A 25,938-nucleotide genomic window follows, 5' to 3' on the forward strand; every position below is an offset into this window, starting at 1 on the left:
GTATTTCAAAAGTGTATAGAATACTCACAGAATTAGACACAAATACAAAGTTAATTTTTATCACAAAATGGGAGAGAGATATGGGAGTTGGGTTTGATGAAGACAGACAGAGAAAGATGTTTAGATTGATACACGATAAAGTTAGTATGAGAGAGGTTGAGGTTAATTATAAGTGTGTGACACGATGGCACATTACACCGAGTGTAGAGCACAGGATGAATGGGGAGAACTCAAATAAGTGTTGGAGAGGATGTGGAGAGATGGGCACGGTGTTTCACATATGGTGGGAATGTCCGAAAATCCAGGCTTTTTGGAAAATAATAGTCAAATTGATTAAAGAAATAACTGAAATTGACATAGGGTTAGACCCAACGACGTGTCTCCTACACAATGTGGAGACATCTGTAAATAGATATAAAGACTCAGGTATTTGGTACTTCTTGAATGCGGCGAAAGGGTTGATACCTAAGTTTTGGCGGAAGGCTGAGGTACCGAAGGAGGAAGACTGGATTAATAGAGTAAACCAGATAGGTAGAATGGAAAGATCATACCATATACAGGAAGATAAGATGAGAGTTTATTCCAGGAGATGGGAAAAATGGGAAAGAGCAGGATTGAAAGAGAAATATAGGAAAATATGAACTAGGATGTGAGCAAAAAAATTAATAAGCCTCAAGAGAGTAGAATGGGCTAGAGTCTGCAGAGGGGGAGGAGGGGGGATGAGGGGCGGGAAGGGGGGGTAGTGGGATGGGAAAGAAAAGAGTTTTTAGTAAGGGAAAGATAGAAATGTTATAAATGTTTATATGTATGAGAATTTTTTTCCCTTTTTGGGTTTTTGTATTAACATGAAAAATTTAATAAATATTTAAATTAAAAAAAAAAAAAAAAGCAGGGGGTCTCCAAACATTCTAAAAAAAGTTCCTGTTTACTGTCCTTCAGACTTTAGAAGCGCAGGACTAAGGCCAATGGAAGTATAAAATTCCTCCGGCTTGATGGTTAGTGGGAGTAAAAAAAGGGCCTCTAGTCAGTAACAGGGGGAATATGGCCCCATCATTGGTATTAGTGGGAGAAATAGTGCACCATCATGGGTGTCAGTGGGAGGGAGAAATAGTGCCCCATCATTGGTGTCAGTGGAAGGAACAGTGCCTCATCGCTAGTGTAAGTGGGAAAGAGCATTCCCTATTGTTGGTGTCAGTGGAAAGAATAGTGCCCCATCGTTGGTGTTGCGGGGAAGAATAGCATTCCAACATTTATATCAATGGAAGAAAGTATGCTTCATTTTTGGTGCCAGTGAATGAAATAGGGCCCCATCGCTATTAGTGGGAGAAATAGTTCCCCATCATCGGTATCAGTGGGAGGAATAAATCCTTGTGTCAATGTGAGGAATAGTGCCCCAAGGGATCGATAAAGGTAAGTAAAGGGCCGCATCTGGTCCCCGGGCCACAGTTTGGAGACCACTGGTACACAGGAACATCCAAAACTCTTATGTGTTAAGGATTAGAGGCAGAAATATTGGAAACCAGCTCACCCCCCCCTCCCCCCAGCTATTACCAAAACACATGACTTTTGGGTGCACTGACCCTTTAACAGAGACAATATTGCTGGTCAGTCTAGATGCAGAGCAGCATGTATGTGTAAGCACTGCAACATTCCCCTGACAAATTAAGCAAATGACAAAAGTACTAATCTGATGATGTCTTCTGAGTGAGGCATCAGCACAAGTCACCAAACTAATCATTACAGCAAGAGCAGTGACATAACCAGTTCTGTCAAAACGAAAACCCATTAACAAGGAATAGGATTTGAGAAAAACAGGGAATACACAACGTAGGAAGAACACAACAAGAGTTTTTATCTCAGCTCCCCAGCTCTGAGTCAGGTGGACCTTTGCTGACAAGGGCCTCTGGCATGCTGCCCTCCGGCTGTTTACAGAACTAATTGGACAATGTTCCAGAGTGTTGTCACTGACGTTTCTGAAAACAAATATGTCAAGACAGAGGGGAGCATATCACTGAGGAGCAAGCCCATTAATGACAAGAATGACAGGCATTGCTAGTGCGCAAGTGCGGTTTAAATTTAAGTTGATATGTTTAAAAAGGATAACCAAAATTAAAATTCATCTTTGTGCATAGGCAACCGTATTACAGTGATTGCATTTTTTAAGAGGCTGCCTATGATTGCATGTCAGAATTACACACACAAATCTTCTCGTCCATCAGTACTTAACCCTACAAACAGTGCTGCTCTTAGAAATCAGGGGGCCCCATACAGCCAACCTGATAGGGCCCCCCCCAAAGAAAAAAAACTATGCTTTTATGCTGTGTTTACTATGCTTCAGTTTTAATGAACGGTGATCAGTACTGTTCACTCATTGTGTTCATTCAGGAAAGGAAGAGGCTGCTAAATGTAACATATTTTCTGGACACTTCCCTCACTCTCCATCCTGAAGGATCCTATTGTGTGCTTGCAGCTGCCGGTGGGATGGAGAAGAGAGAAACCAGAAGCACTGTAGGGGTGGGGGAACACAGGGGGGCCTGGTCAGCAGGGGGAAACATATGGTGCACAGGGAGGGTGATGGGCACACCAGGGGGGCAAATACTGGAACCGATCCCCTGTATGGCTCTCTCTGCAGCAGCTGAAAGCCAGCAGGAGGGAGATGAGAAGAAGCCAGCTTTCTGCTGCTGCAGAGAGAGCCATGGGATTGACAGGGGATTGTTTAAAGTAATCACTCACCCATGCCAACCACCCTCCCTGCACACCTTTGATTCACCCAGCTGCCTGGATCCCCCTGCTGGCCTGGGCCCCATACAGGAGGACCAGTGGTACCCCCTTATCCACGGCTCTGCCTACAAATACTGTTTTCGCTGAATAGGCACAAATTCCTGCAGACAAACTCTAAAATCTTGTGGCAAATTTTCCCAGAAGACTGGATTCTGTTTTAGCTATAAATAATGTGCAAACCCATATTAATGTACATGATTTTACTATGCAATGTCTAACAGGCTCATATAACTATCATGGTAAGGTGTTCATACAGCATATGGTATGTATGGGAAAAGGAACATGCATTGATACTGTTGACTTTTAGTGCCATGCTTATCCACAGTCATAAAATACCAGGGACTGGAAGTAGAAGGTGCATGCACCAGAAGCATTGTACAAACAGAACCTCTGCTTTTTTGGTTTAGGAGCTCTATCCCGGAAAAGGCAGCATGGAGTTAAGTATAATTAACACTGTAAATAACAAGAGTGTTATAATTAACACTGTCCTTCCCAGAGATATAGCCCATAAAAAACTGACAGTCTGCAACCCAAATGAAGAAAGATAGCTAATGTTGCATCTGTCCCCTTCCGGCTCTGCACTGAGAATAGAATAATCAAATACCATTGATGGCTCAGTTCTCCCCTCCACTCTGAGCAGAGAGCCGCGGCTCTCTGCTCTGCCTCGCCAGTGCTTTCTAAAGTCCTTGGCTGGGCTGGCTCAGTCTATCAGCAATGCAGCTGAGAGGCTGAGCCAGCTACTGGTCCTGGCTTGTAAGCAGATCCCAACCATATGGTAAGGATCATTTCAGAACCTGGACCAGCTCTGTGTGGTCAGCCAAGCTGAGAACAAACTGCAAACCTGTGATACATAGAAGTATAGCCAAAAAGCTTTGGCTATATTTCTTGTTTAATTTCCAAAAATAATATATACACAAGAAAGGGTGGTTATGTTCTAACATATGGTAGGACAGTGGAGAATGAACTTAGCCACCCTTTAACAGGAAGTTGGTTCACAGCAGCTATAAAACAAAAAATATGGTGAAGATTGAGAATAATAGTACTTTTTTAACCTCCCTAGCGGTATGATTATGTCCATATTTCTGTGCTGAAAGCAGTACATTTTTTTGCATGGAAATATGTATTTTTTTATTGTAGGCCTGTAATTTTTAGGAATAACTCACTGAAATCTGTCCGAACAAGAGTCTAGTAAACATTCCGGGTAGGATAAAACTTGAAACACAAAATCATAAATTATAATTTAATAAATAATCATAAAAATAATCCTATAATAATAATAAATTTAATTCAATAATATAATCAAATCAAAAACACTTGAAATATAGCGCCAAGTTCGCACATCGCTGAGCAAAGTCACAAAATCGTTTTCAGTGTCTGATGATGAATTTCCCCACGAATCATCACTCAATTCTGCAAGTGGTTCTGATTTACTATCGCTGTTCTCTAGTCGGTCTAAAACCGCTTTTGACCAAAAGGGACGCTTTTTGGATGCCATGGACCTTTCTAAGTTTCCAGGCAGAAAGAACAGTCAAAATGCAGGCAGGACACAGGACAAAACAGTAGGGACAAAATGTATGTGAAATGGTTTGATACAGTAATGTTTTACTATGTCAAATTCATTTCTAAGAAAATGACAGTTTCTAAAAATTTTTAAATTTGCCGCCATTCATCCCGTACGTCCTGACGTCACAGGGACCGGAACACAGAAGCCAGATGCCGGCATCAGCTGGAGGAGATGGCTGGAGACGCTGCAGGGGACACATCGCGGGAGCGAAGGACAAGGTAAGCGCTGCAGGTACTCCCTGAGCAACGCCGCATGGTAAGCCCGAGTGTAGCTCGGGGATACCGCTTGTGGTACTGAAACTTTACCTCAAGCTACACTTGGGAATACCGCCAGGGAGGTTAAGGAAAGAATACATACTATATTTGAATGGATTTGTTTTAAAACCAGAAAGCAACATTTTGGATATACTGTGCCCATAATTAACCATCAGTAGGATAGAGTTATTATGATTTCTGTTAGGTAATGGTGTTAAAATGTATACATACTTTCAGCTTTGTAATAGTTATGTAAGAAATATACAGTGCATTCATACAACACTTCGCTTTTTTCAGTTTTGTTATACTGCAACCTGTAAAATTCATTTTTTTCTCATTAATCTACATTCAGTACCCCATAATGACAAAGTGAACACAGAATTTTAGAAATGTTTACAAATGTATGAAAAAAGAAAAACTGAAATATCGCATTGGCATAAATATTCAGACTCTTTGCAATTTGAAATTTAACTCAGGTCCTCTCTTTTCTCTTGATCGTTGCTGAGATGTTTCTACACCTTGACTGCAGTCCATCTGTGGTAAATTAAATTGATTGGACGTGATTTAGAAAGGAACACACCTCTCTAGAAAAGGCCTCACAGCTGACAATGCATAGTGTATCAGAGCAAAAACCATGAAGTAAAAAAAACTGCCTTCAGAGCTCAGAGACAGGATTAATGTAAGGCGCAGATATGGGGAAGGCTACAAAAAATGTTGCTGTACTGAAGCTTCCCAAGAGCACAGTGGCCTCTATAATTCTCAAATTGAAGAAGTTTAGCACAACTAGAGCTCTTCCAAGATCTGGTCGCCTGGCCAAACTGAGCAATCGGGGAAGAAGGACCTTAGTAAGAGAGGTGACCAAGAACACGATGGTCACTCTGACTGAGCTCCAGAGATCCTGTGTGGAGATGGGACAAAGTTCCAGAAGGACAATTATCAATGCAGCCCTCCACCGATCTGGGCTTTATGGCACATGAAAGCCCGCTTGGAGTTTGCAAAACTTTCACACTTTATAAAGGTTCTCAGAATTCCAGGGGGATTTCCAAACGTTCCATATTTTATGGTGCAAAATTAAAAATGAAAGTCCAGTCTAGATCTTTCTTTTTTGATAGAGTTGGAAGGATTACAGCCCTGTTGGGATTTTATTGCTATCCACTGCTAGAGTAAAGAGATTTACCTTCATCTAGGAAAATGTTTATAAAGGCAGTGAATGTGACTTTCATCAAACATTCAGAGGTAGTGAATCAATCCATGTCATATAAAACACATGCAAGATTCACCTGCAGTGAATTTTTGATGAATATCGTATTCACTGCTCAATGATCCTTACTGTAATGGTAAGAACAGTTTTACCAGACAGGACACTAAGAAAAATCTACACCAAAAAAGACAGCAATAAAAAAATGTTTTTTTATCAGTACAGCAGGGGAAGATTAAAACTCCTATCAGTGAACATGGTGTCTTAACGAATCTCTTTTACAAGACCCTGCAATTGCTGCTGACATACAAAAATAGGTTGACCTATAGTTTGTGACAAATTTCACTCCAGACACAATCCCACATAGTGTGGAAAGCTTACAAGGCATATGTGAGGGGAGTACTGATCAAACATGGGGCTCATGTGAAAAAAACAGAGAGACCAAAAGCTTCCTGAACCTCTTTCTGAAATTAACAAGCTCAAGAACCTTCCTAAATCTAAGCAAATTTCAAACATCTATATTGAACTTACCTTACTAACCAACTCAAATCAACTCTTAGTAAATGCCAAAGTTATGATGAAATGCAGATAGAATTTCTATGAATATGGGAACCAATGTAGCAAGTTCTTGGCTAATGCACTGCGACAACAAAGAGCTAAGACACTTATCGCATCTATTACAAGCAGCATAGGCTCTCGGACTTTATTATCAAAAGAGATAACTAATTCATTTCAGGATTACTAATCCTTGCTAATAACACAGGTCTGCAAAATTTTTTTCAAGAGCTGTTTTGGTTATTCTACGTAATCTTTACGTTTTTTGGTGCGCTGAATCCGAAAATGACCTCCATTTTGTCATAGGACATCACGTTTCCTGACAATTTAGGTAACTATGTTATATAAGGCAATACCTCAAAATAAATGAAAATAGACTTATAAAATTAAAGTTTTATTACAATTTTTTCATGAAAATCCTTTTTTGAACTGAAATGAGCTCACCTACACACACTAAACTCGATTCTTCTTCCCTGTGAGTAGCATCTGGAATGTCTCTCTGAAGCATCCAACAGTAGTCTGCCATCATTGTAATGCTCCATTTTCCCTGGTATCTCCTTTCCATCTCTTTAATGTCTTGGTGGAATCGTTCACCTTGTTCCTCACTCACAGCTCCCAAATTTTCAGGAAAGTAGTCAAGGTGGGACTGGAGGAAATGCACTTTCAAACTCATCAGGCAACCTAAAGCTTGAAATGCTTTCAGCATTCGTCCGATGATCTTTTTGTAATGAGGATCTTTGTTATTGCCTAAAAATTTCTGTACAACTTCTTTAAATGCAATCCACCCTTCTTTTTGAGGATCCGTCATGGTATTTACAAACTCTTGATCAACTATAAGCCTTCTAATGTCTGGTCCGACGAACACACCTTCCTTCAATTTTGCCTCCGACAGGCCTGGAAACTTGGTGACCAAGTATTTGAAGCATTCTCCATCTCTTGGAAGTGATTTTAGAATTGCTTCATTAATCCCAATTTTATGTGGAGAGGTGGTAGAAGAACTTTAGGGGAAGGTACCAAAGTTTCTTGGAGGACATTTTTTTCACCGACTGTTAGCACCCCCGGCTGCCAACTCTTCTTGGTCCAGTGATTTTGTGGGTTTTGACTGTCCCATAGACACAGAAAACAAGGGTATTTGGTATCCCACCCACTGGATTCTTCAGGAAAGATTAACCCCTTCTACCATTAGAAGCACAGACTCAGGGCTGAGGCTTACACATACAGAATGGTGCTGAGTATCCCAGTAGTCAGACATGTCACTCAGAGCAGCACTTGTATTCACCCCCTTTGCAGGGGGGGAGGGGCAGAGATTGTTTACCTGCAAATAACAACAAAGGGCCAGAAGAGAACTAGGGAAATGAGGAAATAGAATTTTTTTTCCCTAAAACTTGCTTAGCTTATGTATATATTGCTAACCATCAGATTTACAGTGCTATATTTTTGTTTACATAACTCGGACAACCCCTTTAAGGTTTTTTTGGCATTTTATATCTTAAATGCACTTATGTGAATTAATTAATAGTAATTTGGACTTTAAAATTGGTTAAAAACCCATAATATAAAAAAATACCAAAAATTAAATTTTTTTTATAAATTTGAAGACAATTTTGCATTTTGTGGCAAATCATGATGTCTTGGAGTTTTTTCAATATTTTATTTGTTTTCAGCACACCAAAATACATGGAAATTAGATAAAAATAATCAAACAGCTTTTTTAGTTGCACACCTGTGTAATCTAACCCCACACCAATCACACGCTCAGCAGCACTTACATGAAGAGCATTTACATACCTATCTCCAATGTTTTAAGATGCCATCATTAGACCTCCAAATGTCAAAATTGTTAGAAGAACCCATTTCAATTTTAGAGTGATGCAGGCGATTAAATAAACCAAACCTGGAAAAGCCCTGGTCCTGATGGATACACAATAACCTATTACAAACAGTTTAACATCTAGAAGATCCACTTCACTGTGTAAATTACCAGCCAATCGCTGCTTAGCATCAATCTGAAATTGTTTGCAAAAATATTGGCTATCCCCTTAATACCATGTGTTAAAAAATAATCCATATAGATTAAATGGGATTTGTGCCAAAAAGGGGGGCCAGAGATGGATGCAATAAATGTGGTCCATCCAACCATGTCAATGAAGAGTACTTCCTTCCTATTATTATGTGTTATGTTCTGATGAAACCAAGGCTGAACTTTTTGGCCATAATGCCAAAAGATATGTTTGGTACAAAAACAACACTGCACAACACCAGAAGAACACCATACCCACAGTGAAGCATGGTGGTGGCAGCATCATGCTTTGTGGCTGTTTTTTGTCAGCTGGAGCCTTGGTCAAGGTAGAGGGAATTATGAACAGTTCCAAATACCAGTCAATATTGGCACAAAACCTTCAGGCTTCTGTTAGAAAGCTGAACAATAAGAGGAACGTCATCTTTCAGCATTACAACGACCCAAAGCATACATCCAAATCAACAAATGAATGGCTGCACCAGAAAAAATACTAACGTTTTGGAATTGCCCAGCCAGAGCCCAGACCTGAATCCAATCAAAAATCTGTGGGGTGATCTGAAGAGGGCAGTGCACAGGAGATGCCCTCGCAATCTGACAGATTTGGAGTGTTTTTGCAAGGAAGAGTGGGCAAATATTGCCAAGTCAAGATGTGGCATGCTGATAGACTCATGCCCAAAAAGACTGAGTGCTGTAATAAAATCACAAGGTGCTTCAACAAAGTATTAGTCTAAGGGTGTGCACACTTATGCAGCCATATTATTTTAGTTTATTTTTACTATACCTAAAAGATTTAGGTTTGTTGTTCAACTGAGTTGTACAGTTTATAGGTTACATTAAAGGTGGAAAAAGATCTGAAATTATTTATCTTTGTCTCATTTTTTATATCACAGAAACCTGACATTTTAACAGTCGTGTGTAGACTTTTTATATCCACTGTATCTATCTCTTTTGAAATTTTAGGACTGATATGGATGTTACTATGAGTGCACTGTATTATCTGGGAGCTAGAAATCTAAATGTTGCATTTTTTCCTTCTAGTAGTATACTATGATGAAGATATGCTCGTATTTACTGTAAACCGTATTATGTACCCTTATTGTGTTATTTCACCTGATTTATGAAAAATAACAAAAGCATAAAACAATCCTCTGCCAGCTTTTGCTTTCTTTTTGTTCCAAAAATACTTTATTGTTTTAAGTGAAGACAAAAGCATTTAGAGCATGTACAGCCATAGACCACAGTCAAAACATAGACATGACATGTTGCTTTCCATTTCGCAAACGAGACAAATTGTAAACATTTGTGCAAGACGAAATCATGTAAAACAGTACATCCATCATAAAAAGTCAAATGGTGGATACCAAGAAGAAAATGGATAAAATGCTGTTAGTGAATGTTATCTCGTCCTGACTCTCATCAACTTTTCAATGGTAAGGTAGTGTGATGATAGGGGTAAGGGTAGGGAAAGCATTGGGTACTGTGATGGTCTTTGTTTACATATTTATAGCTAGCGTATGTGTTATGGTTGAAGTTAGTCATATCTGTGTGCAGGTAAATGCTCTATTTGGTTGGTAGAGAAGAAATGATACAGGGAAATAGCAGGTGTGAAGACAAGAGGTTAGAAAGAAAGACAGTAGTAGAAAGAATTATAGGGTGGGATGTTGGGGAAGAGAAAAAAAAAAAAAGGGAGGGGAGAAGACATTACATCCTCATGTATTGGCCCAGCCAGACAGGTATTGCTAAAGCTTAAAATATGATGTGTGAAGGATCAGTCAGTGGGGTAATGCAGGTAAAAACCCCAGAAGGCATTTTGAGATATAGATGAACATACCATCCTTGTGTATGAGAGAAGTGTCTTCGGTTATCAGAATATATCCCCCTATAGCATTGTAGCTAGACATTCAGCCAGATGGTCTTGGTTGATCGTGTACTATTAGGTGATAGTTAGGGGTGGATTTGAAATGACTCCAGCATGCCCACGTTTTCCTGAATCTCTCGGGATGTTCCTTAGCTACAGAAATCAGTTCCTCCATTTCCTCAGTTTTGTCAATCTGGGTAAACCATTCTCGTATAGTGGGAACATGTGTTGAACGCCAGTGGACTGGGATACATTGCTTAGCCGCATTTACCATATGCAAGGCGAGTGATTTGCGGTATGTCCGAAATGGAATTACCGTATGATGGAGCAGAAATTGTGAGGGGGAAAGGTTTAGGGCGTACGTGGTAACTTGTGCAATTCTAGATTGAACTTTCCCCCAGAAGGGTTGCAACAATGGGCATTCCCACCAAATGTGTAGGAATGTGCCCGTCGTTTGATGGCATCTCCAACACAAATCCGAGACATTGGGGTTGAAGCAGTGAAGCAGACATGGAACTCTATACCATCTAGAATACACTTTAAAGTTATTTTCTTGTGTGGAGACACATATAGACCCTTTATGTATGTGTTCATATATGTGATCCCAGTCTTCCGGCAATAGTTGGAGTTGTGGGTCTGCGCTCCAGGCCTTACAAGCTTTCCTCGTTGAGAGGTCATTGGTGGTTTTGAGACAGGAATAAAGTTGGGAAATAATATGTCTCTGAGGTGAGTCCGTTGCGCAAAGTTTCTCAAAGGGGGTCAAATGTCTAGTGAACGCTTTTAGTTGGGGTGAGCTGAGGACGAAATGATGGAGTTGTCTATACATCCATTGTGTTAAGATCAATGTTGGCCATTTTTTCAGAAGGAGATCCCTGGATAAGAGCCTTCCGTCTTTAAAGAATTGGTGCATACTTAAGCCGTCAGTGGGACCAAGTCCCGCAAGAAAGGTATGTGACATACCCGGGGGAAGTCTGGATTCAGTCTGACAGGAGTGAGTGGACCTGGGGTGGATGAGAGTGTTGTATTCTTGAATATCTGGTGGTAACATGACAAAGTAGGGCCTATAAGAATGTGTTCCTTGAGCTCATATGGAATGTGAGATTTTTGTAGCCAGGGAGAAGTGGCAAGTGGGGTCCCCGAGAAAGCAGCTTCCACTTCAACCCATGCCTTACGAGCATGGTTTGTAGACCAATCTACTATTCTTGCCATTTGACAAGCTTAGTAATAACGGGAGATGTCAGGTAGCCCTATACCTCCACCCGTTTTAGGCATGGTTAGTTGTTCAAAACCAATTCTAGGGCGTTTATTGCACCATAGAAACGAGGTACATAATGTTTTTTAAGACTTAAAAAAGGAGTTGGGAAATTTAATTGGAATTGTTTGTAGTAGGTATAAAAGTCTTGGAAGCACATTCATCTTGAGGATAGCAGCTCTGCCAACCAGGAGAAGAATGGTTTAACCCATTGTTGCAGATCTTTGGTGATGTTACGCAAAATGGGTAGAAAGTTTTTGGTGTAAAGCTCTGTGAGATGGGTTGGCAATTGAATTCCTAAGTATGTGATGGCTTCTGACTGCCACGTGAAGGGAAAATTGGATTAGCTTTTGCTTTCTGTGTCTGTTGCAGATTCATACCTATTTTCACTGCAACAGTAAGTGAGAGAGCCCTCCCACAGGGGTTCTAATCTTTCCTCATGCTATTAAAATGAAAAAATAGTTTTGGTTGGACAAACATCTAAAATATTCAAAGGAACGTTTTATTTATGTATTAGACGTTGCTAGGAAACACAAATCAAATTCACATATAATTTCAAATATTTATTTTTCACAACTGGAGAAATATACTTCTACAGCAGTTGCTAATTCAGGTTTATATTATTACTTCATTTTGGTCTTTATATAAGAAAGGGAAATTCAACATCAGTAATATGATCAATTGACACAGTATGTACCCTACTAACATACCTGCTACTCCCCAGGCTATTCATACAAGACCGACCTATACTACAAAACGGTACTCCCTTTTCTAAGTGCTTCACTAAACATTGGTTTTGATTTAATAAAACTGGAGAGTGCAAAATCTGGTGCAGCTCTGCATAGAAACCAATCAGCTTCCAGGTTTTTTGTCAAAGCTTAATTGAACAAGCTGAATTTAGAAGCTGATTGGCTATACGCAGTACAGCTGCACCAGATTTTGCAGTTTTATTAAGTGACTTTCCCTTACTGATTGAAATGTCCAATGTTTTACATCCACACAGGACTGCTGTTAGAAACTACGGGGCCCCATACAGCCAACCTGACAGGGCCCCCTTCAAAAAAAAAGTTTACTATGCTCCAGTTATGAATGAACACAGTGAGTAATCATTGCCGATCATTCAATTGGGTTTGTTCAGGAAAGGAAGGGGCTGGTTAATGTGGCATTTATTAGACCCTTCCCCTACTCTCCATCCTGAAGGATCATATTGTGTGCTTGCAGCTGTTGGTGGGAAGGAGAGGAGGGAAGCTGGTATTGTGGGGGCCCAGGCAGCTGAGTGAATCAGATGTGTACAGGGTGGGTGACTGGGATGGTGGGTGGGGAGGCAATTACTGGAACCGATTCCCTGTATGGCTCTCTGCAGCAGTTGAAAGCCAGCAGGAGGGAGAGAAGAATCCAGCTTTCAGATGCTGCAGGGAGCCTTACAGGGCATCTGTTCCGGTAATTGCCCCCACCCCCACTGTGCCAATCACCCTCTCTGCCCACATCCAATTCACCCAGCTGCCTGGGCCCCCCTGCTGGCCTAGGCCCCGTACAAGAGGACTGGTGGTACCCCCTTATCCACACCTAGAACTTGTATTCTCTACTTTCTCACAATGTTAATAGGGGACAAAAAGTTGTGTGCCTAGACTTCATTTACATACACTCAATAGAAAAAAAGGAGAATATAAAAATGAATTCATTTTGCAGCACAGCTTCAAATTTGGTACTTTTGGGGTAAATGTTTACAGTAATGTGTATACAGTTAGTAAGGGTGCAGCAACAATGCCACAAACTGTTCTACATAAACCAGGAATCAAAATACAGAATGTGTTTAAAAATATTTATTAAAACATTTAAAAATTTCTATTTACAAAAAAGTGCATGGGCATATGATTTTTATATTACAAACTATTTACATTTTTTAAAACTGTTATCTAGCACAGTATACCAGAGCAATGCATTACATTTTCTTGTAGGCCATCAGAAGTCCAAGTTCTAGTATTCTAAAAGTCATTAATGACAGTTAGCAAACATGCCATTCCTTTGTTTGGATTGTTATATATGAAGATACTGTCATTGTACAGCAAAAAGTGCGTGTTCATTGTCAGCTGAATTCCAGTGTAATTAAATTATCCAGAAAACTGCTTACACTATAAAAAAAACTAAGCTTCAGGCTTGTTGCAGCTTTCACATGTGCTATTGGGGCTGTAACTATGTGATTGCTTATTAAAGCTTTGAACCCACATTGGAGACCCTTGGTGTGCTGGTGACATTCCTCTCCTTGTCACTGAATCAGGCACTGACTGTCTAACTTCCAAACAGGGGGCATAAAATGGTCTTCACAACCAAAGTTCAAGAAGGGGTATTCGCAGAACATCAGCTCACTGGCAACAATGCAGTTTTAAAAGATCAATCCAAATTATATTTTAGTTTTGAGGGAGTCTGGCTGTGGAGCCTACCCTTGATTTCATATATGTCCCAAGAAAACTAACAACTTGTCATGTGGTTTAATTCTGACATCTACCAAAAACTGAAATCTCACTATTAGGTGACCTATCCTTTTAGGCACTGGTCTGCCGTGGTGCACCGATGGCCAGATGTATGCATTTAACGTTTAATTTTCAATATTGCCTGAAATGTTTATTTGAATTAGTTTATATAAACTGTTGTTACATTAGCTTGGTTTTTAGACTTTTGGAAAGTTTATAATACAGAAGATATCCAGACAACCAGATGCTAAGCACTTGGCAAGCGGTCATCAAAAGCAAAACTAGAGGTAATTTATGGCCGAATTTAATTGAAAATTCACTGGTTAGTGATCACTGATTTACAGTAACATGAAGTAGAAAGGTCCTCATTCCTGGATATTTGGTGTTAAGGATTCCTTTACAATAAGGAACTGAGACTCACGATGGCACCTCTTCATTTTGGCTCGACGATTCTGAAACCAGATCTGTAATAAAAATAGATGTAAATACATTAGATATACAGTGGTGTGTTAAGAGTGCATTTTCCAATAGAGCATACTATCACAATGAGAATAGGAATTGCCACCAGGGCTGATGTTAGCAGGCAAACAAAGCATCTGTCTAGGGTTGCACAGCATAGGGGAAGGATAGAGTGCAAATAGATTTATTTCTAAAAACCCTGCAAATTTGGTTACCAAGACCTATTGATCCTAAACCATGATCTACAGTAGGATACAAAATAAAAGAGAATCACTTGTTGCTCTACCAGTTTGTATAAATGTGGTCTATTATTCCTTTGTGCTTCTTGGTCTTCACTAATTATTTGTTCCCTCATTCAAAATACAAGAGAGACAGAGTGCTGTAAAAATGGGTGATGGGCATTATAAACAAGCGCAGACTGGGAAGATCTAAAGTCCTGATGGATCCTTTCTGACCAACACACATTAGATACATCAGGCCACCAGTACTTGAGTACCCTTAGGTTTAGATATAGGTGTGCAGGTAATACACCTTTCTGATGCCATCTGTCAGCTGGAGGCGATGTATTCAGTAAAACAGGAAAATTCAGTCTGGATTTTTGTTTTAATGCGGTGTTAAACCCAAAAACAATAATGTAATCTATTGCAGTTTACTAATCCTTATATGTGGTGGCTGCATTAGTTTTCATTATTAGGCTTGTGATTCTTTTATTCACCTGAGGATCTGGCCAGTAACACTTCCTGTCTTAGGGTGTATGCATTCCTGATGAAGTAGTAAAGCAGACACCTTTGTCAGTCTGGGAGGAGGGTAGTGTTAGATAGACTTGCAGATTGATGAGACTAAAAAATAAAACTTATTTCCAGCTAACACTTTATAAGCAGTTACAGCAACAGTTTTTCCTTTTGGGATAAAGGTTTTACCTAAATGAATAAAAGATGACAAATTTTAAGTACCTCTGTCAGTGTTAAATAGTTTGTGTCAACCCTTTAACTGCTACTGTGTCTAGACAGCTTGGTCTGTTGAAGTAAATTGAAAAACAACAGACATACTGGCAAGATTACCAGGTTAAAATAAAGAAAAAAAGCCTAAAAAGGAAAACTAATGCAGCCACCACAAGAATTGGTGAACTGAAACGTAATACAGTTTTGTTTTTGGGTTTAATACTATTAAGGTCAACTCTGGCTTTTTGCGAACTGTGGAATATTTTTACATTTAGTAGAGCATTTCAACAATAGTACCATCCTTACTTCCCCCATACAGGCCTTCTTTAGGTTTCAGTATTGAGAAGTTAAATCTAGGGGATACTTAAAATGTAAACTAGATTGTAAGCTCGAAAGAGCAGGGCCCTCGATCCCGTCATGTTTTGCATTGTATTGTATTGTTATTGTTCTGTCCCCCATTGTAATGTACAGCGCTGAGCGAACTATTGGCGCTTTATAAATACTGTATAATAATAATAATAATAATGTAAAGCTTGGGGGAGGAGGGGGTAAGTTGTTATAGTCACATTAATTATTTAAACTTGAAAGCCAAGATACCACATGTAGACGATACATATTTATGACATCTTACCTGAATTCTATCTTCATCTAAAGACAACTTGTTGGCAAGTTCCTCTCTTACATCTATTCCAGGATATGAGTTTACTCGAAACACATTCTCCAGAATCTCAATCTGCAAATAAAGAAAAGGATTGAATTAATAATTTGTACTGGTGACGACAACTTTCAAAGGTTGAATTTCCTCTCATTCTAGAGAGATTTCCGCTTAATTACTGTCATGACTCTGGAAGAAGAAATGAAGGGAAATGCCCCCACTGGGGGCACTGAACCTGACAAAAGTTCTACTCCTTCACCACTCTATCCATAACTTAAAAAATTCAGATGGAGTTACACTAAATGTATCAGTGCTACGTTTATATGAAATCTGTATACTACTCCATTCATGGAAATAACTGATGTATTATCTTAACAAACGTTTAATTAATCAATTTACAGTGTGGAATTTAAATGGATAGTGACAGGAAACAATGGAAACACAGGGCTTTGCTAAAAGCAATTAGGCTGTTCACTTTTCAAGGGAATTTTCTCCTGGATTAGTGAATGTGATGAAAATTTACGCTGCAAAGAATACCTAATGAGGCGCAAGGAAACTTAAAAAAACAAAACAAAAAAAAAACACAACATTTTTGTTTGCATACAGTTAGATGATGGAAGTAAGCATAGCGTCACCATATTTACTAAGCTAAGGGAACATTCTCTTGCAAAGTGGATAGCTTATTTGCTTTTGAATCAACCCTCTACTGTGAAGGTATGTTGGACAAATTATATTGGATCCATATACTGTATAAAAATGATAATAATGAACTTGGGCCCTCGAGCCCCTCGTGTAGTGTACTGTTACTGTCTTGTCTCATGTTATGTCCCCCTTGCTACTGTACAGCGCTGAGCATACCCTTTGGCGCTATATAAATACTGTATAATAATAATAATAACTTACCTGGCTTCTTGTGAATGCAGTTCTGGGCCTCCTTCCTCTGTACCAGCTCATTTCTCTTTTATATGTCAGGCGTTCTGTTGCTGAGCAGCACTTATCATATTGTCCAGCAGTTTCCTTTTCTAGCATATGTCGGACTGTATGAACCTGAAGAGGTATTTCACAATTGAAGATAGGGAGGCGCCAGCAAGATGTATCAGTTTCTGAAAAGAAAAAACAAATCAGATTATTCAGCATTGTCTAGGCCTTCTAGGCATCAGACTTAAAAATACAGTACACTGTAATTTGAAATCCCACCTGTGATTCTATCACTGCAATCAGTTAAACACTCGTTAATGTTTATACCGTAACTGATGACACACTTGATAGCATTAACAGACAACAGATACAATCTGATCCTAAAGGATGCAAATCGGAAATGCAAGCCAATCTATTTTCAAAAAAAAAATCTCTTATAGGGATTGGGTAACACGTCACCCACCATCTGTTGAAGAACTACAAATTTTATCATACCTATAAAATACTATAATATAATTTACATTCATTCCTCTACAAGGTTAAAAAAAACAAACACAAAAGTGTTTTAAGAAGAAAAATACTAATATATCTCTGTGAATATTTGTTTTAAAAAAAAATGGTGATTAGAAAATGTTTGGCCAAATAGGTTTTTACTAAATATTCAATGATAAATAATTACAACATAACATGTAGCAATAGTAATGATGGAGTAAAATAAAGATGCGGGTAATTAAAGGCAAATCAAAATAATGAAGAGCTATGGTTACATGAAAGTATTCAGAATATTTACGGTATGTCTTTTGAGAGTCAATATTACAATGTTATACATATGCATCCATAAAAGGTTTAGTATAGGGCCTTACATAAAGTTTATCATTTCTATTGCCACAGAACCCTTCATTAAAACAACTGCGTAAATGCAGGTAATGTACTAAATAACTGGGGAATCCTTACTCAATAAATTCAGCAAATTTTCACTTCAACTATCCAATCATGCAAAAACAAATCCTATTTACTTATTTCATCCCCACTTGACTGGGTATTCAAAGTGAACAGAAGTTTTCTTTTAACATGATTGAATAATTGAAGTGAATATTTGCTCAATTTATTGAGTAAAGATTAGCAGTTCCTTTAAGAAATTAGCCTCAGTGTCTCTTTACCATAAAGGTTGTTAGAAAATGTTAGATTTATAATACATCATAGATTTTATACAAAGTGAACTCTTACTAATAATGTGTGACACACATTATTAGTAAGTTATATGTGATGACCTACCTCTATTGCAGTACTCATCCATCCAAGGCCTGTAATGCCTGCTGGTGGGAGTGGAAGTGAAGTCCCTTTTCTTATCCAGTCCGAGAATGCTTTCTATGGAAAATGAACTAGTCGTGGTCCTATTGTTACCAAGAAAAGAACCTTTCTGAAGCTCTGCACACATCCTTGGGACGGCCTCACAAACAGACCCACTTGTCATGACCGAGCTTCCTGTAGATCCTACAAAACCAGAATGCTAGAAGATGGGTCTTGCATCCCTCCTTATAGCTGTGTTAACAAGGGGGCTGGATTTACAACCTCATTAATTAAAATCTCTCATTAGAAAGTCTTAGCATCTCAATGAAGACTCTCCCACCAAGAGGCAAGAGGAGTTAATTGTTTATTTGTTTGGCAAGTAATTAGCAGCTAATGGGGACACTAGGGGGGGTCACCTAGAGGGACAGTGTTATCTTTCCCTGCCAGAAGATCTCAACTTTCTCCAGCAGATGAGCAGGGCTCTTAACTCCTCTTTTATTCAAAACCATTAATGTATAAAATCGCTTCTTTTCTTAATTTTTCAATTTCACGGACACCATCTTTGCTGCATTGAGGAAAACCACTCAAGTAATAAGTAATCTCATTTAAAAAAAGTTTTTTTTTCTTCCAAGGAAATAAAATAAATAAATAAAGCCTTTAATGCTATTAGACTAATCCCGCTGAAAATGCAGCATTTATTTCATATGATTATTTAGTGGGTTAATGTGGTCGGGGAAGAGACAATGGGCTGTGGCACAAGGCACATCATTCCATGCTGACAAATCAGTGTAATTGTTTTTTAAAGGACCCAGATTAGCAGAATGGGGCAGTGGTACCTAGTATTTTCAATAATAATGTGCTTGTTTATTTAACAATTACCACATTTAACTCAGCTAGATTGGATGGAGGGATGTTAGCACCCAATTAGTACTGAGCTACTGGCAGTAAATTGTGACAATGGGTCATAGTAAAGACATACATAGGGAAGAAGGGACTACAAAAATATCATGTTTAAATGCAAGAACAAATTTGGATATACATCTGGGAAAATAAAAAAGAAGTCAAGGAAACATGTTTTAGTTAAAAAATGTACCTAAGTGTTCAATGGACAAAAAATACTATACTATGGGCAGCATAGTGGCTAAATGGTTAGCACTTCCACCTGGCACTACTAGGGTCGTTTGTTCAAATCCCCACAACGGCACCACCTGCCTGGAGTTTGCATGTTCTCCCTGTGCCTGCTTGGGTTTCCTCTTGGTTCTCCAGTTTCCTCCCACATTCCAAAGACATGCTGGTAGGTTAATTGACTCCTGTCTCTATTGGCCCTAGTATGTGTATGTATGAATGTGAGTTAGGGACCTTAGATTACACCCCTTGAGGGTTAGGGACTGATGTGAATGTACAATATATATGTAAAGTGCTGCATACATTTTTGGCGCTATATAAGTACCTGTAATAAATAAATAAATAAGACGTAAGGTATAACATGTAGGTAAGTTATGTGTTAGATAAGGTGGGCTTGGACCAATCCTATGTGTCTGTGTTTTAGTAAAGGACTGCAATGATAACAAGCAAGCTGACATTGCGTTGGCACATCAGCTTATGCTCAGGGCAGGATTTTTGCTTACCTAACATAGATCATGACCTTGGACAGGAGGGCTACCAAGCGTGACACACAGGGGTTTATTTACTAAAGCTGGTTCACTCAGAATCTCATGCACCTGTGAATGGTAGCCAATCAGCTTCTAACTTCAGCCTGTTCAGGTAAGCTTTGGCAATAAAACCTGTAAGCTGATTGGCTTCTATGCAGAGTTGCACCAGATTTTGCACTCATCAGTTTTAGTAAATAACCCCCACAGTGACCAACACACCACGTTGCTGACTCTTAGTATGTATAAAAAAGAGGTCCAGACTGCTGTCGTGCCTGCATAGTTTGTGTATCTTAGCTGGTAGAATTGTATACTGGGTTTGTAGTCTTTGGGCACAGATCTCGATGGTATCAGCAAACATTCAAACAAGCACATTCAAGACCAAAATGAAAATGGAACTTTAGGGTATTTTATCCACATGGCACTATAAGGCATGTTAACATGCAGTACTATGTGCGTTACACCCGCAGTACACTGCACGACAATGCAGATAGCATGCATTGTGGTGCATTGCCAAAAACTTTAATAATAAAAAAAAAAGATTAATGTAACCTACCACCATCCTACCCTATACTGTAGATTAAATTCCTAAAATATAATGATATAAACCTTTTGTGTTAGGGTGCCTTGATCCAGTTGATTGTTCACAAGGTCTAAATGTCCCTTGAAATGACTATGTTTGGACTGGGTGAAGCTTGGATCTTAGGTGTTGAAATCTCAGAGCCAGTGATTCTAAGGGCCCATTCACACCATTGTCCTGCAATAATGCAAGCTGCGGTGGTACTCTGTGAGGCCATTAATTTTGAATGACACCCTAATGCACCTCCAAAATGCAGGTGTATTGCACTGCCCTATGTTCACATGCATTGCTGCACGTTTCAGCCACTTGTTCATATTGAACAAGCTAAAAACACTAAGCAATCTGTTTCAATGCATGTGTTGCAGTGCACAGTGTTGTGGTGTGGTGTGAATGGGCCCTCAGAGATACAAGATGCCGGTGAGTAAAAAAAACTTACCTTCAGTCCAAACCAAAATTTCAGATCACGGGTTAGCAGAGTATACATGGAAAGCAAACAGTTACATATACAAGAGAAAGCAACGTAGCTCTGATTGAGTCTTTTCTACACTATAGGGTCCCCGCACATCTCATGTGTGCTTATTCATGATCTTTGAAGTGGTTTTAACAGCTCAAGGTTTTTTACCTTCATGTATTCTATGTATGAAAGTAAAAAACCTGTGTGCAGCGGCCCCATCAGCCCCAATCCTTACCTGAGCCCCCTCTGATCCAACAACATGCTCAACAGCCTCTGATGTCTAGTGACTCCACCCCCTCATTGGCAAAGACAGTCAATCACAGCCATTGAGCCAATGAGGAGAGAACGGAGGGTGGGGCCAAGCCGCGGCTCTATGTGCCTTATTAAAGCACAGAGCAGTGGCTCGGGGACGAGCATGCAGTGGTACCCCCAGGGTGAACAGCTTTCCCTGGGGGCACTGTTCAAGGGGGAGGAGCCAGGAGCGTCGGCTGGAACCCAAAAAGAAGAGGTTCGGGGCAGCTGTGTGCAAAACCACTGCACACAGCAGTTAAGTATAGACATATTTGATATTTAAAAAAAAAACCCAAAGCTTTAGAGTCACTTCAACCGGTTGCCTACTGGGCACTTATACCCCCTACCTGCCCAGGCCAATTTTCAGCTTTCAGCGCTATCGCACTTTGACAATTGCGATGCAACATTGTACCCATATGAAATTTTTATTACTTTTTTTCCACACAAATAGAGCTTTCTTTTGGTGGTATTTAATCACCACTGGGTGTTTTATTTTTTTTGCGTTATAAGGAAAAAATAGCAAACAGTTTGAAAAAAAAGTTTTTCTTTGTTTCTATTATAAAATTTTGCAAACAGGTAATTTTTCTCCTTCACTGATGTGCATTGATGAGGCTGCACTGATAGGCAGCACTGATGGGCACTGATAGGCAGCACTGATGATGCTGCACTTATATGCAGCAATGATGGGCACTGATGGGTGGCACGGAGATTGCCGGATGCACGCTGCTGGGGGAACGCGGGACGTCATTCGGCAATAGTCCGGTTGTCAAGTGGTTAAGCATAAAATTCAGTAATCTTGACATAAGGCTAAAGATAAAAAGATAGACATGTGCGATTCAATTTGCTTGCATTAATTTTTTCAAACGAAAATTTCATTTATTCAGAGATTCGGATGGAAACCGAATTTCTGACTGAACATAGAAACAAATGGCAACAAATCTGAAAAAGTTATATATAAAAAAAATGAATTAATTTGTTCATTTGTTTCATTTGGATGACATCTTCTTCAAATTCAATCAATAATGATCCAAATTCATTGCGAGTAGCTGTGGTTGTTACCAACCTGCCTACTGGGCACTTTTATCCACTTCCTGCCGAGGCCAATATTCACCTTTCAGAGCTGTTGCACTTTGAATGACAATTGCGTGGTCATGCAACACTGTACCCATATGCCATTTTTTCATTCAAATAGATTTTTTGGGGGTTATTTAACCACTACTGTTTTTTTTTTTTTTGCTATAAATGAAAAAAGACGAAAATTTGGAAAAAAATTAGTTTTTCTTTGTTTCTGTTATAAAATTTTGCAAATAAATAATCTTTCTACACCAATTTAGGCCAAAATGTATTCTGCTACAATTTGTTGGTGAAAATAACCAAAATCAGTGCTTATTATTTATAGAGTCCACAAACTATGGTATATATATATAAAAATCGATAAATCCTGAGATAAAATCTCATTTCTTGAGGCCCAAAAATGCCAGGACAGTACAAATATCCCCCAAACGACTGCTTTTCAAAAAGTAGACAGTCCGAGCTATTTAGAACGAGGCATGGCAAGTTTTTTAAGCTGTCATTTTTTTGTCATAATTTTGTGGAAAATAAAGAAATGAAAAAAAATTTTCATTTCTTTTTTTTACATACTGTCACCAACGCAGTACAGCGTCATTATATAACTGAATGGCAGTAATCAGGGACACTGACTGGTGACAGTATGTTAAAAAAAACTATTTTGTTTTAGTTTTTTTTTAGTTTTTATTAAATTTTTTACAATCTTACCACAGTAACATTGTACTATTCTGGGCAAGTGCTCACAAATTTGTTTTTGTTTTTATTTTTTAACACATTATGATTGGTTATACCAACAAATTTTATTAGTATAATCAAGCATTTTTACCGAATGAAACTGATTTATTCAGTAGTCTTTGTTGTGATCAGCTATGGCCACAGCTGATCAGATGCTACAGATGGGCTATTATTGGCTCAGTCTGTACATGTGACCACTGTGACCAATCACAGCTAGTAGCACAACTGTAAGCAATGAATGGCTTCAAAGAAACTGTCATGTGATCTGCTGTGATTGGTCACAGTGATCACATGACAATGGCAGCCGGCCGGTGCAGTGATCTGTCATCGGCTGTGTAGCGGCCTGATATTTTAGGGATCCAGCTTGGCCGTCATCTTACAATAGGCCGGGCGGGAAGGAGTTAAGGAGTAGGCGGTCACTGCATCCTTAACAACCATGACTCATCTGCTGACAGTGGGATTCCCCTGTCAGCAGAAATGTAAACAAAACAAGTGCCAATTAAAAAAATTAAAAAAAACAGCATGGGCCCCAATCCATAATGGGCCCTTCCCGCACACATGGACTGAGGGTCCTTAGGGGATAAGGCTTGGATGCTACTTGCTGTGGAACAATGTGGTCTTTCTGAGGGAATGAGTAAAGGGTCTACTGTACTGGACCCTATTAAAGTAGATGTAAACCCTAATAAGAGTTACAATTGGTTTGACAAAGCACTGTATATCACAAACTTAGCCTGTTTTTTTAAATTGCTAGGCTACAATTGTAAAGCACTGTCACCATTGAGGCAGGTCATCAGATATTTAATGAAAGCTGTGACCTTAAATATCAAAAATTACATTCAAAATTATGTTAAAGTCTATATGAGATTTTAGGGATTGAGTTAACACAGATATTTTTAATTAGGTTCAGTGAAACCCCAAGGATTCCTTCACAGGTCTCCAGGAGTTATTATTATTACATCGAGTTTATATAGCGCCAAAGAGTTTACTCAGCGCTGTACAATAGAGGGGGGACAATACAAGAAACAGAACAGCAACAACAACAGTACACGAGGGGTTAGAGGGTCCTACTCTTTCGAGCTTACAATCTAGGAGGGAGGGGGTAGTAGCACAGGAGGAAGTGGCTGTGGGGGATGGAGTGGTAGGAGGAACGAAGGAGAACGGCTGTTAGGTGAGGGAGGGGTGGCTTCCCTGAAGAGGCGGGTTTTCAGGGAGCATCTGAAGGTGAGGAGGGAAGGTGACAGCCTAATGGATTGGAGCAGTGAGTTCCAGAAGATGGGGGAGGACCTGGAGAAGTCTTGCAGTCGTGCGTGGGAGGAGGAGACCAGAGAGCAAGATAGAAGGAGGTCCTGTGAGGAGCGAAGGGTACGGGTAGGGTAGTACTTGGGAATCAGGTTGGTGAGGTAGTTAGGGGCAGTGTTGTGAATGGCTTTGTAGGTCAGGGTTAGTAGTTTGAATTTGATGCGTTGGGTAATCGGGAGCCAGTGGAGGGATAGGCAGAGGGGGGTGGCAGAGGTGGAGCGGTTGGTGCGGTGAATGAGTCTGGCCGCTGAGTTCAGGATGGTCTGGAGCGGGGAGAGCCTGCACTGGGGTAGGCCATTGAGAAGGAAGTTGCAGTAGTCAAGGCGTGAGATAATCAGGGAGTGTACGAGTAGTTTAGTGGTGTCTGGGGTAAGGAAGGTACATATCTTGGCGATGTTGCAGAGGTGGAGCCTGCATGTGTTTGTAAGTGATTTTACATGAGGTTGGAAGGAAGGATAAGTTCCCCGAGCCATGGCTGATTGACCTCACATCTGATGGTGCCTGCATATTTCCAGAGCCAACACCACTTAGCAAAAACAGCAACATGACCCAGTTATCTTTTTAGCTGCCTGTAAGGGTGGCGTTCTTCCTGACCACCAATATAAGGGGCATTTTCCCCATCGAATCCCCGAAGGATTGGTTTTAATAAGATTCTCCAAGACCTAAAATTTATTTTAGGGGTTCCTCTCGGGTAAAAAAAAGGTTGACAAAGGTTGGGTTAATATAAGTTAACTAGTTCAATATAAGACAGGCAGATTGTGATTATCCATTCAACAAAGGGAGTCTCGGTAACCACTCTGCTGAACAACAAGGGTGCAAGTTTGTGTTTGTGAGTGTGGGTCCTTTAAAATGTGTTCCTTTTTTAATTACTTTATTATATATTTTTCCATTTATGTGAAAGCACATATGGATTGACAGGTTCTCTTTATAATATAAACTCTTAAAACCATGCTATTTAACAAATCAGCATTTTTTAAAATAAATCCTTATACTGTGTAAAGCAGGTTTGATTAAATACATATAACATGATATTCACATACACCAGGGGTGGGCAACTGTGGCCCTCCAGCTGTTGGTGCACTACAAGTCCCATCATGCCTCTGCTTTAGGAGTCATACTTGTAACTGTCACTTTTGCAATGCCTCATGGGACTTGTAGTTCTACAACAGCTGGAGGGCCACAGTTGCCCACCCTTGACATACACAATCAGCACTAAGGTCCAATTCGACACATGTGCGTTGAATTTTGTTTCATTACGAATCCATGATAGTATTGAACAACAGCAATCAGCATTTACAAAGGCACATGCATCCTCTCTTGGGTGATCAATACAGTATTTACAATAAACATTTTGTTTAATACAGCTGCCTTGGCTGGTTAAGAACCATGCTCATGAGTGATTCAGATCTCAATGACAGCTAAGCCCTTATTTGCACATTTATATGCATTTTGTTAAGTATCATTATATATGTACTTCTGTGTATTAACCAACAAACAATGCTTTTCTACTGGGGATCTACAGTTTATTGTTCAGCCATTCTCATCTCTAGGATCAGCAGTGAGTTTTTGTGTTCATTACTGGTATTGAGTGGAATTAGGTAAAATACCAGACATAAACCCCATAGCATTAGTAATAAGAGGATTTT

The 25,938-nt window shown here is 39.5% G+C and overlaps 1 protein-coding gene across 1 annotated transcript; it reads right to left on the minus strand.

Moving 5' to 3' along the window:
* Positions 1-13,353: 13,353 nt before the first annotated feature.
* On the minus strand, positions 13,354-18,769 carry HESX1 (HESX homeobox 1). Its single transcript, XM_089681834.1, has 4 exons — positions 18,202-18,769; positions 16,912-17,111; positions 15,985-16,086; positions 13,354-14,417 (listed from the first exon to the last, which is right to left on the minus strand). The coding sequence occupies exons 1-4, from the start codon at positions 18,398-18,400 to the stop codon at positions 14,319-14,321; spliced, it is 600 nt and encodes a 199-aa protein (XP_089537960.1). The 5' UTR covers positions 18,401-18,769; the 3' UTR covers positions 13,354-14,318.
* Between the last annotated feature and the right edge of the window lie 7,169 nt (positions 18,770-25,938).

This window comes from Staurois parvus, unplaced genomic scaffold (assembly GCF_062004578.1).
Source record: "Staurois parvus isolate SC_StPar_1 unplaced genomic scaffold, SC_StPar_1.0 ptg000282l, whole genome shotgun sequence".
NCBI lineage: Eukaryota > Metazoa > Chordata > Amphibia > Anura > Ranidae > Staurois > Staurois parvus.